The sequence below is a fragment of the Tympanuchus pallidicinctus genome, unplaced genomic scaffold (assembly GCF_026119805.1).
Source record: "Tympanuchus pallidicinctus isolate F22 unplaced genomic scaffold, pur_lepc_1.0 scaffold1, whole genome shotgun sequence".
NCBI classification, from domain to species: domain Eukaryota; kingdom Metazoa; phylum Chordata; class Aves; order Galliformes; family Phasianidae; genus Tympanuchus; species Tympanuchus pallidicinctus.
This window is the reverse complement of record NW_026294618.1, coordinates 19,743,342-19,755,349: the sequence shown is the minus strand read 5'-3', so window position 1 is coordinate 19,755,349 and position 12,008 is coordinate 19,743,342. Positions and strand designations below refer to the sequence as shown.

The window sequence follows — 12,008 nt, the reverse complement described above, 5'->3', positions numbered from 1 at the left end:
GGTGTGGACTGCACTACATAACTTGGTGTCATCAGCAGAGTTGCTCATGGTGATTTTGTTAGTATGGATGCAATCTAAGGGAGCAAGTGTTTCAATAATGCACAAGCCACAGAAGCACCAAAGACAGAAACTTGGAACTTCTCATGCTTCTGAAAAAAAAATGCAGCATTTCTGCCAGTTAATTTACCATAGTCTCAACCCCAAGGGTGTTTTTTTTTCTCCTTGTCTTGTTGGGCCAGCTCATTGCTGCCTTTTCGTTTACACCTTTCTCCTTGAATTTAATTAATTGGACTACAATGCAAATTCTGCTCAAGTCAATAAAACTAAGCATCACATTGCTGAAAGACCTACACTGAACTGCAGCTCATCATTCATTGCAGATGAAAGAGAGTCAGGAATACACCTACAAACAAGGCAGTAGAGAAGGCCCATAGAACCACAGCAACTGAAACTAACTACAAATTTTGCTGATGGATGCTTTTGGGAAAAGTAGACTGAGTTAATTGAAATATATCTGCAGAGTAGATGGAGCCAGCTATCTGCACAGTGCAGTGAAGAAAAATTACAGAAAAGGAAAAAACTCAGAGTTGAATTTATGACAATTAATAAAGTAAATTGTAAATAACAGTTGTGAGTATTTGGGAGGTAAAAGAATGATACAGCATTTCAGCTGAGTAATATACAAAACTACAGCATGGTAGAATTATGGACTGGCATATTATTTGTTCTCCATGTGCTTTAAAGATCACAGGCGCCAGGAAGAAGAATTAAAAGGTCTTCTATTTTGTTGTTTCAATTTTATCAGACATTAAGCAGAGCTGAGGAAAAACTGACTGGAAGCTAAGCTCCCCTGAGAGATGCAGGACTGCACATGGACATTTCTTCTATCCTGGGTAAATTCTGCCTTTTCCTTTCATCTGGACTGAGAAGTCCAAACAACATGGATATGCATGAAAAAAACATGTGTGCAAATGCAAAACTTATATGTATGGTAATGCCTAATTTGTACCATTCCTGCTGTATCTTCTCTATGAATGTGAGGTAGAAGTGAGAGAAACAGAAGTCCCCCATTGGGAAGCTACCTTTTAGCTACTGCTTAAAGCAGAAGAGGCCTGGAAGGGTGTACAGGTGGAGCCATACAGTACATTCACTGCACCTAAAGGGCTCTGAGAAAAGAGAGGTCTGATTTTCTGCTACCTTGGAAACTTATGCATTAGAGTTGGTGACACAAACATTAATATTTGCATATTTTTTTATGACCAATGAAGGTGTGGGTGACAAGACGACCACTGTGTGATGTTCATGTTCCTACTGTGTCCTTTTCCAGCCCCAGTCAGAAGAAGAAAGTATAATCAGTCCACTCAATGCAGTATCTCTATACTGCATGACCTACCAGTAAAAATCACCTACAGATCCTGCTGCAAATGTCTTTGCCTTTACCACTGTAGATACAAAGGGAAATTCAGAGTTGATTTGTTACCTTATCACAGAATCACAGAAACACTAAGGTTGGAAAAGACCTACAAGATCATCCAGTCCAACCATCTACCTATCACCAATAGCTCTCACTAAACCATGTCCCTCAACACAACATCTAAACATTCCTTGAACATCTCCAGGATCGGTGACTCCACCACCTCCCTGGGCAGCCCATTCCAGTGCCTGACCACTCTTTCAGAGAAGCAGTATTTTCTAACTTCCAGCCTAAATCTCCCCTGGTGCAGCTTGAAGCCATTCCCTCTAGTCCTATCACCAGTTGCACGAGAGAAGCTGACCCCCAGTTCACTATAGCCTCCCTTCAGGTACTTATAGAGAGCAATAAGGTCTCCCCTGAGCCTCCTCTTCTCCAGGCTGAACATTCCCAGCTCCTTCAGCTGCTCCTCATAAGGCCTGTGTTCCAGACCCCTCACCAGCTTTGTTGCCCTTCTTTGAACACGTTCCAGGGCCTCAATGTCTTTCTTGCAGTGAGGGGCCCAAACCTGGACACAGTACTCGAGGTGCGGCCTCACCAGAGCTGAGTACAGGGGGACAATCACTGCCCTGCTCCTGATGCAAGCCAGGATGCCACTGGCCTTCTTGGCCACCTGGGTATACTGCTGTCTCATGTTCAGAGCATTATCATTACCTGTGGGCAAAATCCATACATCACTCATTGTCAGTGAAGTACAGAGTGAGAAAAAAAAGGTCCATAAAGGAAAAGAGAGGTGCTGCCCACATACTTAAAACATATGGCATCTCCAAAATCAGACTGCAGATGTTGCAGAGTAACTATAGAGCTAGACATGCAGGAAGAACCTAAAAGGCAGCATCCTCAGGCCCGACCTATAAATCTGTATTAAACAGTGCATTTTTTAAATCTAAACAGAAAATTATAGTTTTTATTTTTTTTCCTATTGGTTATAATGGAACTAGTGGAAAAAAAGCATCTTTAAATGTCTTTAAAACATAAATGATTTTAAAGACTATATAAAACATGCCTTTCATACATTTTTCTCATTATAACTAAGAAGTGTTTTGTACAGCTAACTCCAAATGACTGCAATTATTTAGAGCACAGAGTGAAATGAGTGACTTCATTCTGTCTAGCTACTAGGTGATGCTTAGTTATCTGCATACTTTCCAAAAGATCACTTCTCCTAGCAGGGACGTTGTCCACATGCACCTTCAGCCATTTAAACACATGCAACTGCACTTGAAAAAAAAAACAACACAGCTATAAGTACAGCACCGGGTGGGAAAAAAAAAATCAAAATAATATTTATGAATGCTTCACTATTTTTGTGCCATTACCTTCTTGCAAGAAAACTCATGCTGGCTGTCCAGCAGAGGAGCCAGGTGTGCCCAAGGCAGCTGCCAGTAGCACAGGAGGGCATGCAGTCAGCATGGCCCCAAGCTTGCACTCTGATTTGACAGATGTGACTGGCCCAGGTGTATAAAATATTAACTTCTGACTGGAAATTTCTCCAGCGACACCTTTGGGTAACAATTGCAAAGGTCAGCCTTCAGCTTTGCTGAGGTTAATGTCAAAAAACAATTTGGCAGCACATGGTACTAACATTTTAAAGGAGGACAATTCTGCCTGATTAAAGGGCAGTGGGATCACGGCCTTCCTTTTCTGCTCCCAGCCTTGATGCTTCTGCAGTAGAAGGGCTTTGTTTTGGCTGCTAACAAATACTAACTCTGAGATCTTTCCATTCCTGTTCAGAAAAAAGAAGCTTCAGCAATCCATTGAAGTCAGTATGAGCTTCCTAGTACGCAGACATGAAGGCAAGTGCACTGTTATATCATTGATTACTAAGGTAATTTAAGACATCAGTAGTCTAAGACAACAGCTTAGTCAGAGCTTTACAGCATCATTGATAGAATGATATTGGTTGTTTTTTTTGCCTGCTTAGGGAGAGGGCAATGCAGCCTACTCCATTCCTGCTTTGGGAAGGCACTGTGTTAGATGAGATGTCCCTGTGGGACTGTACTGGGCTGTAGATAGGCAAACAGCTCAGCACATGTCCGTACTGGCTGAGGATGCAGACTGCCTTGCAATCCACACAAGCCTTTTCTGCTGTGGAAACAGCCCAGTTAATTTGGTCATAAATCGTAGTGAAGGCAGCGTGGGTGATACTGGCTCAGACAGCAGTACCAAAAGTCTGCTAGCTTTGGCTGGTGGAGTACTGGATGTCATTTTTGTAGCTCATATATGGGTGTTATGTTGGACCAACAGACACAATCTCATTTCTCAGCATTTCAAAAATGAAGCGCTGAGAAATGTCTTTGGGTTCAAACCCATCCTCGCACACCAGGGGAGGAATGCTGTGCAGCACATGCCTTTCCAGGGCAGCAATTGAGTTTGTGGAACTATGCCTTGTCCATAGATGAGTTCGTGGAAAAATGCAACTGAGAGCTTAATGCATATTACTCCATTGGCTTGTCCTCAAAACTCTTCTCCATACAAGTATAGTTTAAACCAGCAAAGAGCCTTGTTGAAACCACTGTGGTTGTTTTTTTTTTTCCTTTTTCTTTTTTAAGAGACCAACTCTTGAGTTTCTCTTTCATTCTGTGGAGTACACAGCTGACATTATTACCCACAAGCTTAGCAGTGCCAGTGCTGTAATGGATGACGCTCGTTCTTAAATGCAGTAGGAAGACAGGAGTGGGCTGAAGCCATTTTTAGAACAACATGCTATTTTCTTTTTCACTGCTGACTCATTCACTGTACCTTGTGGTATGTTTACCTTGATTGCTTGCTGCTTCACAGGCTGCTGAATGGCTGAGGGAGGAATATTAATCAGGAACAGGCAGCACCGTGCTCCAGAACTTCAGAGATGGTAACTGCTATGCTTTTGGCTGTGTTTTGGCTTTACTGTAGGAATCAGTTTTCTTTAACTAACACTCACAGGTATTTCAGCCCTGGAAACTATGAGGCACACTTCTGTATTCATAAGTTTTGTACAGCTATCTAGTTCATACACTTTTTTTTTCTTCTTGTTGAAAATCTTTGCTTCTCACTCATGTCAAGTTAAAATTAATCCATCATTGCACTATGTATGCGTTGAACCTAATTAGCAAAACCAACCAATGAAGATAAAAGAACTCTCAAAATTCATCTATCTTTTTTCTTTACATATTTTACATTAAAATTAAAATGATATGGAGAGCAGTAACAGCCACTACAGTTAAAGCTACACAAAAGTACACTTAAAATATGTGTGTGATCTCCATGGATTATTCTGCCTACGGAGAGAGATGACAAAAACGTTTGGTGCACAAAAAATGCATTTGTAGCTCAGTTTGTCTGCATTAGAAACTGAAATTGAAGGCCTATAAGTAAAACTTGCTAATCATTCACAAGATTTTAATAAATGCTATCAGTATTCCGTTACAAAATGACTGCTCTCTGCTCTTGAACTGACTGCTGTGCTAGCTAGCTGGTCCGGGTTCACGTTACAGCTAAGGTGGTTTAACAGCTAGCTGGAGCTCAAAGGTACTCCCACTCATCCCTGCTCCCTTCTCCAGTCTGCATGGTATCAGGAGTGATACAAATCTGGTCTGGTAATGAAGTTGTAGATCACAACAACAATCAGCTTCATACAGTTTTATGCCTACTAATTTTGTTCTCTGAAACTGGCCATTTTAGGGCAATTCCAGCCATGCTGAAATAAGGTAAATGGTCTAGGTGGCATGGAGAACAGTATGACCATATATATGATCATACGAACCACCCCTGACTTGAACACTGCCTGAGCAGGAACCCTCCAGCTACAAGGTGTGTGGGAGAGCAGGAATGTGAGAAGCCCTATGAGAGAGCCAAAGGCTAGCTTGGAACTTTAACAGGTTAAAGAAATGCCTCCTTTCTGGTCTAGGACATGACTCAAGCATATAATACACAGATGCTTTTATCACCTCTTTTCTCCTGTTTTTAATCATCTGTGAATACGATAGAAGCTCACTTCTTAGAAAGCAATTTCCCTTCTTAATCCTTTGAAGGTTTGGTTTTAAGGAAATTACAACTCAGTAATTACTATGGAAGAGAAAATGGAAGCTCAGAGCAAGACAGACAGAAGGTGGTTTCAAGTACAGGTCTAAGAAAACGCCGTGCACTTCCAGCTAAAAACAATGTTTGCCAAAATTCTCCAGTGTAAAACACAAGTAGTAATATTTCATTGACGATATTGAAAGAAAAACTAAGACCACTGGATAGAAAAATGACTCAGATCCAGTTGGCATCACTAAGGAGAAACATCTTTTAATGTCATGTGCTGTAATTCTATAAACACAAGGATCTAACAAATAGCTGGGGGCTTCATGCTTAACTGCACACTTATGTACCTCAGGGAAACCACTGCTGCACAATGAACTTCATAATCCCTAGAACATTCTCATTTCCAGATATTGTAGAGCGCTGTAGGAAACTCTTCTGGCTAGGGATCCTGAGACCTTTCTCTACCTTCCTCAATTTCTCAACCTGGTGATTGTTTTCATCCAGTCATTATTTACTGATGCTTTTTTCACTGCTATAAGAAAAGTTAAATATCCTTCCCCGGTTTTGCAGACAGATTCATTGAAATCTGTGCTGATTAACAAATTACATTTCCTGGGTCAGAGAGAAAGTTCACGGCAGAGCTAATGATGGGATTTATATCTCTGGTCTTAATGATTACATTGTGACAGTGCAGCATCCTTTAACAGAGAAGTTTCAAGCCCTTGCATTTAGCTAGGACACTGACAGAATGGGGTCCCTTCATTTGTTTGCTGACCTTGGGCTAGTGAATAAGCAAGCCAATCAATCTGAAAGATATCAACGCACTGAATGAGATTCTACAAACATATATTTTAATTGAAAATTTCACAGTGAAAATTCATGACATATAATTCCTTGTATTATTGCTTTAGACACAGCTATAAATTGTTTATTATAGTAACTGAGCCTTTAAGTCTAGACGGATTGACACTATAGCATCTCTGTGAATTACAGAATGGTTAGCATCCCATTTTAAAAGAAGCTTAAAGCCAAAGATCACAGAGGAAGTCTCTGGTATAGCAAAAATCTAAATTCATATCTCCCAGATTTTAAATTGGATGGACCTATCAGTTGATGAACCTTTCTAATTGCTGGATGAAACTTCTTTCTAGCAGTTATCCCTGATTCACCAAAAGCATAAAACAAAGAATTCTGGGAAAAAAAAAAAAAGTAAAAAAATATTTTCCTGTTCCCTAGGCCTGCCACTGGGCTTGACCCAAAGCTTAGTAGTAATGAAGTTAATGTTTGAGCTCTGTGTTTCACATTCACTTGAGGATGGTGATAAAGGATGGAAATAAGGGCAGGGTTCGTGTAAAAAATAGTGGCTTCTGCAAGGAGAAATTGTGTTGTAAGAGTGAAATAATAAAAAACCCAACCAAACAAATAAGGAAACATAAAATCACATAATTGTTTGACTTGAAACATGATGAAAAGGAAATCAAGAAACCCAACAAAGATGCAGAAGATGTAGAGTTCTATGAGTGGAAGTATAAGGATATCACACTAAGGAAAAAGCCAGCAAAATCTACATTTCTTCATAATGTAAGATCCACATCCTTGGTTTTATAACACAGACAGAAGTGGAGGTCTCTGTACAAGATACGCTTCCAGTTCTGGCTCATTGAACTGGTTTAAAACTTCCAGGGCAGGGCAGGGCTGGGCAGGTCATTTTACATGCATGAGAACTGGACTTGGATATGAAACAATATTACAGCTGTCAGCCTTAATGGGAATCAATTTGCACTGAAATGTTATGAGGGTTGCAACTTATTTATTTTCCTTTCTCTTCGATGACAAACTTTCCCTCTTTAAGTAGGAAGATTGATCCTGGATGGCTGCATACGTATTTGAAAAGATCTGTCCCTTCAAGTGTGACTCAGTAAGATTGGTCCCCCATTGCTCAGAGGGAAGAGAGTTCCACACAGAAGTAGGCAGCAGTCTGTGTCTGTTGGCTTTTGCAGAGCCCATAGGAACTGGAGATCTCTAAATACATAAATCTGGAGTGAAGATTTGCCCGTGTTAATGTGAGAGCCAGTTAAATTCTGGAGAAAGTTCATTAAAAAGAAATTAAAAAGAAGATACTCAGAACAACTTTGGCTTTGCAGGCTGTACTTGGTAAAACTACCAGGGGGAATATTTGTATAATGTGTTTTTTCCAGTGGCAATGACAGCTAAAGAAGTTCCCCCCCAGCTGTTCCCTCTTTCTGCACAGCTCCCACTGCAGTTCTCTGTATGCCCTGAGGTGCTAATCATACTTTCATGGCACTTTGCTGTACCTACACCATGTAAGTGGTGTAAATGTCCAAAAAAGAAATATTTTGGAACTATTTTTTAAACCCTTATCAATTCAGGATTCAGATCATTGTGCAGCACCATAAATGGTTACATCTGCATGATTCTGAGGCAGCAAATGGCAGCAAGCAACACATTAAGAGTTTAAATCTAGGAGAAAGTGAGAGCTCTAGAGAAAACAAGAGTGGGGAACATCACAAATAGTCTGAGTACTAGGACTGAAATACCTATCTTCTCAAGGCATTCCTGTAATTATTAACAAGCATAGCTTATAGTATGATTTCAAAAGAAGCTCAGCTCAATATGATTTTGATTGACCTAGTCACTAAAAGGAACTTTGTGAGTAATCATCATCAAGACAAAGCAATTGAGTATGCCAGTAAATGTATTCTCTTGTTACTTAAACAACCTGGCGAAAGGAATAAATTAACACAAAAATAGGATTCCACACCACCTGCTTTTAAAATCACTCATTTACAGTTGTACTTGACACATTATTTCTAGCTCCAGACTGCTGGGAGAACTGCCTCTTTTTCAGTCTGAGCTATGGATTTTAATTGGGATGTGCAGCACGAACTCTGAAGATTGCAACAAATTTCCTGATCTTAAACTAATTTATATCACATCTCCTGTATTTATTTATTTAGTCTATTCCCTACAGGAAAAGAATAAAGCAAGAGTTTTCTCACTGTAATGGAACATTTGCATTAGGTGAGACACAGATGATCATCAGAGAGATATACACATGACTTCTGCATTTTCACAACTATGCATCATCTGTGTTGCTTTTCCCATTACAAATGTTAAGAAAATCTTCTTACCTGAAGGTAATGGCATGGCCTCAAGGAAGGTTTGATTTCCTGATGAACCAGAGGCTTATCTAAGTTCAGTGATGATTTGCGATAAGCTTCTTTAGCCTGACTTACTGTAAGTGTGGACCAAGAACTCCTTTTCATATATTTACTATCAGGGGTCATTGCTAGCCCTTCACAAGCTGAACATTTCACGTCATTGTTACTTTTGGAAGTCTTCAATGACAGATCCCCAAAATGTCCCTGGAGCGCCTCAGGGTAGCAATGGGATATATGATCTGCATGGTGCCTATTTACCACACTAGGGGTTCGATAAGTGCTATCACTGTCCAAATTGTCATCAGAGCTCCACCAACTGCTCATTCCAGATTTATGCTTGGTTTCTGGTTTTCGCTCCTTACTTTTACTCCTTTTGCTATGCTTGGAATGGTGCCCATGATGATGATCGTCCCCTCGACTGTCTCCCTTTGTTCCATTGACATTGCCCTTGGATGATCCTTCCAGAGAATGAGATTTAGTAAAAAGTTTCTGGACTGAATGAACGAGATGGCGTATTCTTCCTGGGCTCTCACTGCGCTGTTCTGCAGCTGTTGAGGTCCTCTGGTACTGTAAAGTGTGAAACCCATCCCGGTGAAGAGGAAGTTGTTTTTCAAACTGGTCCAAAAGGTTTGCAGGAATGCGGTTAATCTTAGGGTTACCGTGAGACATGGCGCAGTCGTCTCTTGTGTCGTAATGTGAGCTGTAGTGCATTCTGGGGAAAGTGCTACTTGACATGTGATCGCCCATTACCATGGGCATCATCATGCATTCAGAATGAATGGAGCTGCGTGGCGAGCAACGATGGTGGTCCATCGGGCAACTCTCCGTGGGGCTGAGAAGATACGATTGCCTTGGTTCCTGCCCATGGTGAATATGGTCGTGGGAGTGTTCACAATCTTCAGGGGATGCTAAGCCACAAGTATGAGCTGAACATAACTGTGGTTGGTTGCGACTGCCAGATAATCCTTTCATATTCCTCGAAGCAGGAGAATATCTTTCTTCATTGAAGTGGTGAGAAGGCGACCATGAGTACTGCTGGTCTGTCAGGAAAACACAGAGAACCCATGTTATCTGTCTGATTAAAGGATTAACCTGAAAAATCCAAGCATACTGAAAAACTAAACTATTTTTCTCTATAAACTGGATGGAAAGTTCCATTGTTCAGGAAATTTCATTCACCATTTCAAAACATTAACATTATTCACTGCAAGCAATTTATGAGGTAAATGCAGCTTCCTTCCTGTTTGCAAAATTGTCTGCCAGCAGCTCTACAATTTTATGAAGTTATTCATTATGCAAATTTTCTCAAATACATTTAACAGATACATTCAAGTATTCGGTTTATTATTTGATATTTGGAATTCATATGTCACGCTTTGTGGCTAGTCATTTAAACTACACGGGTCTCGTTTCTATTTCTGGGGTTTCTCAGTTGGATATCTCAATCTAAAGATAAAGTCATTTTCTTATTACACTCAATTTCATTTTCTTAAATGAATCTCATCTTCAGGATCTCAATTTCACTGTTCATAAACACAAAGAAAAAGCGCAAAGAAGAAGAATATGAACATGCTGAAATCAAGCTTAATTTTTGTATCATTAAATGTTTTACGAATAAGCATTTCATACTATTGGAACATCTGTTATCACTGGTCCAGATCTGTTACCATTACTTCCGTATACATACTATCTTCTCTATTAGGCCATTTTTTCCTCTGATGTCCAAATTACTAAATATTTATTCTAAAACTCTACGTAATTCCAGATAGAACAAATATTGTTAGGTAGAAGCTACAGGTTATTATACACAATTATTTGTTCCTATGGGTCATGTGCTTTAAGCTGTGGTTATTAAACAAGCATGATTACTCAATAAATGTAGCTTGTAAGTGAAGATTTTGATACTCAAGCCTTTGATATTCTTTTCTTTCATGCAATTTCTTGCAGCTGTCAAATGCTACAAACAAACAAAAAAATCAGTTGCCTTCTTCAATTTCAGCTTATTTAAACAATAATTCAAAATCAGATAAAGATATAGGATTCATGACAGTTCTTCACAGGATCAGACAGATACATAAGTGTTTATGCTTACAACCCATTTAGCACAGTCTTTCTGCAAATATGCTCTAAAAATTCTAAGTCAACTTGCACAAGTGCCTGACACAAAGAAATTGAAGGCCTGGTCCAAAATGGAAGTCAGACAATACGCACTTATTACATATAGCAACATAACCTGACACTGAACGTCAGCCTCCTGGAGATGTCACAGTAAGCAGAGCACTTTGAGAGGCGTCTATGTCAAAATCGTATTCCCACTGCTGGTGAAAACTCAATACTTGCATATTGTCCTGAAACCAATTAATATCTGCCTTTTTCCAATTAATAAATGTTGTAATACCTTCAATAGAGAAAGCAACTTGTTGCAAGTCTTTAGCATCAGCAATCTTATAAACCAATGCTCAAAATTTCCTATAGTAGTAGATGCTTAGTTAATTTTATTACATCTTAACTTCAATAGAGCTCCACATCATGTTTTAAAATTAATGTAGAATTAAACTAATAGATAATAAAATATTCATCTTGGGTGCAGCGCTGCTGCACTAAAATCAAAGATGGTCTTGTGTCCTAAAGTTACCTCTAGTTTTTATCATGGCATGAAACTGATACTTGTGTGTATATACCCTTTTCTGCTTCTATTTTGTTTTTATAACATTTTATTTTTAATTTTTTTTGGCTTTTCACAGTAAAATAAAAATTTATTACTGTTCATTACTCAATCTGTTGTACTCTTTAGCTTATAATTTCCCTCATAAATGAAGTTACAAGAAGGAAATAAAATAATTTTGATTATCCAATTAAAAGTTCAGCTATATATAGACAAAGCAGTAAATTATAACAGTGTATTGAGATTAAGCCACATAAGTAGCATTGTAATTAATGGTACTTAACCCAACATATTACCAAACATTATTATCAAGGGAATAATAGCGGTTCACATGTTGAACTTAGACTGTGCTTCTTGTAAAGGGGTTCCAAAGCACTTGACAGAAATTACTGCATTAGTTTTTACAATCTCATGAGACACAGAAGGCTCTCTTCTCACTGTTCTCTTTTTGCAGGAAAGGGAAGTGGAACAGAAGCAATGTTTTCCAAAAGGGCCATGGATTTGCTAGTTTTCATTTCATAGTTGTATGAGTCAAAGGGAGGTGGAAGGAAACTTCTCCATCAATCTGAGACACAACAGCAAAAGGCCTCCCAAAGACTTTTAATTAATATCTCGAACATCTGTGAAAGAAGGTAACTCCTGCACTACGAATTGCCAATGCATTTCAAAACAAAACAAACAAGCA

At 39.2% G+C, this 12,008-nt stretch overlaps 2 protein-coding genes across 21 annotated transcripts in view; both read right to left on the bottom strand.

The window, feature by feature from the left end:
* Window positions 1-12,008, bottom strand: part of FBXO25 (F-box protein 25) — a 653,677-nt gene that overhangs the window by 72,690 nt on the left and 568,979 nt on the right. The gene's annotated exons all lie outside the window — the stretch shown is intronic.
* The window catches only part of DLGAP2 (DLG associated protein 2), a 451,834-nt gene that overhangs the window by 80,103 nt on the left and 359,723 nt on the right, over window positions 1-12,008 (bottom strand). For all 20 annotated transcript variants that reach the window (XM_052697261.1, XM_052697288.1, XM_052697313.1 and 17 more), the window contains one exon: window positions 8,629-9,698. In XM_052697261.1, the coding sequence (XP_052553221.1) occupies window positions 8,629-9,698 (1,070 nt within the window). The remainder of the gene's footprint in view (window positions 1-8,628; window positions 9,699-12,008) is intronic.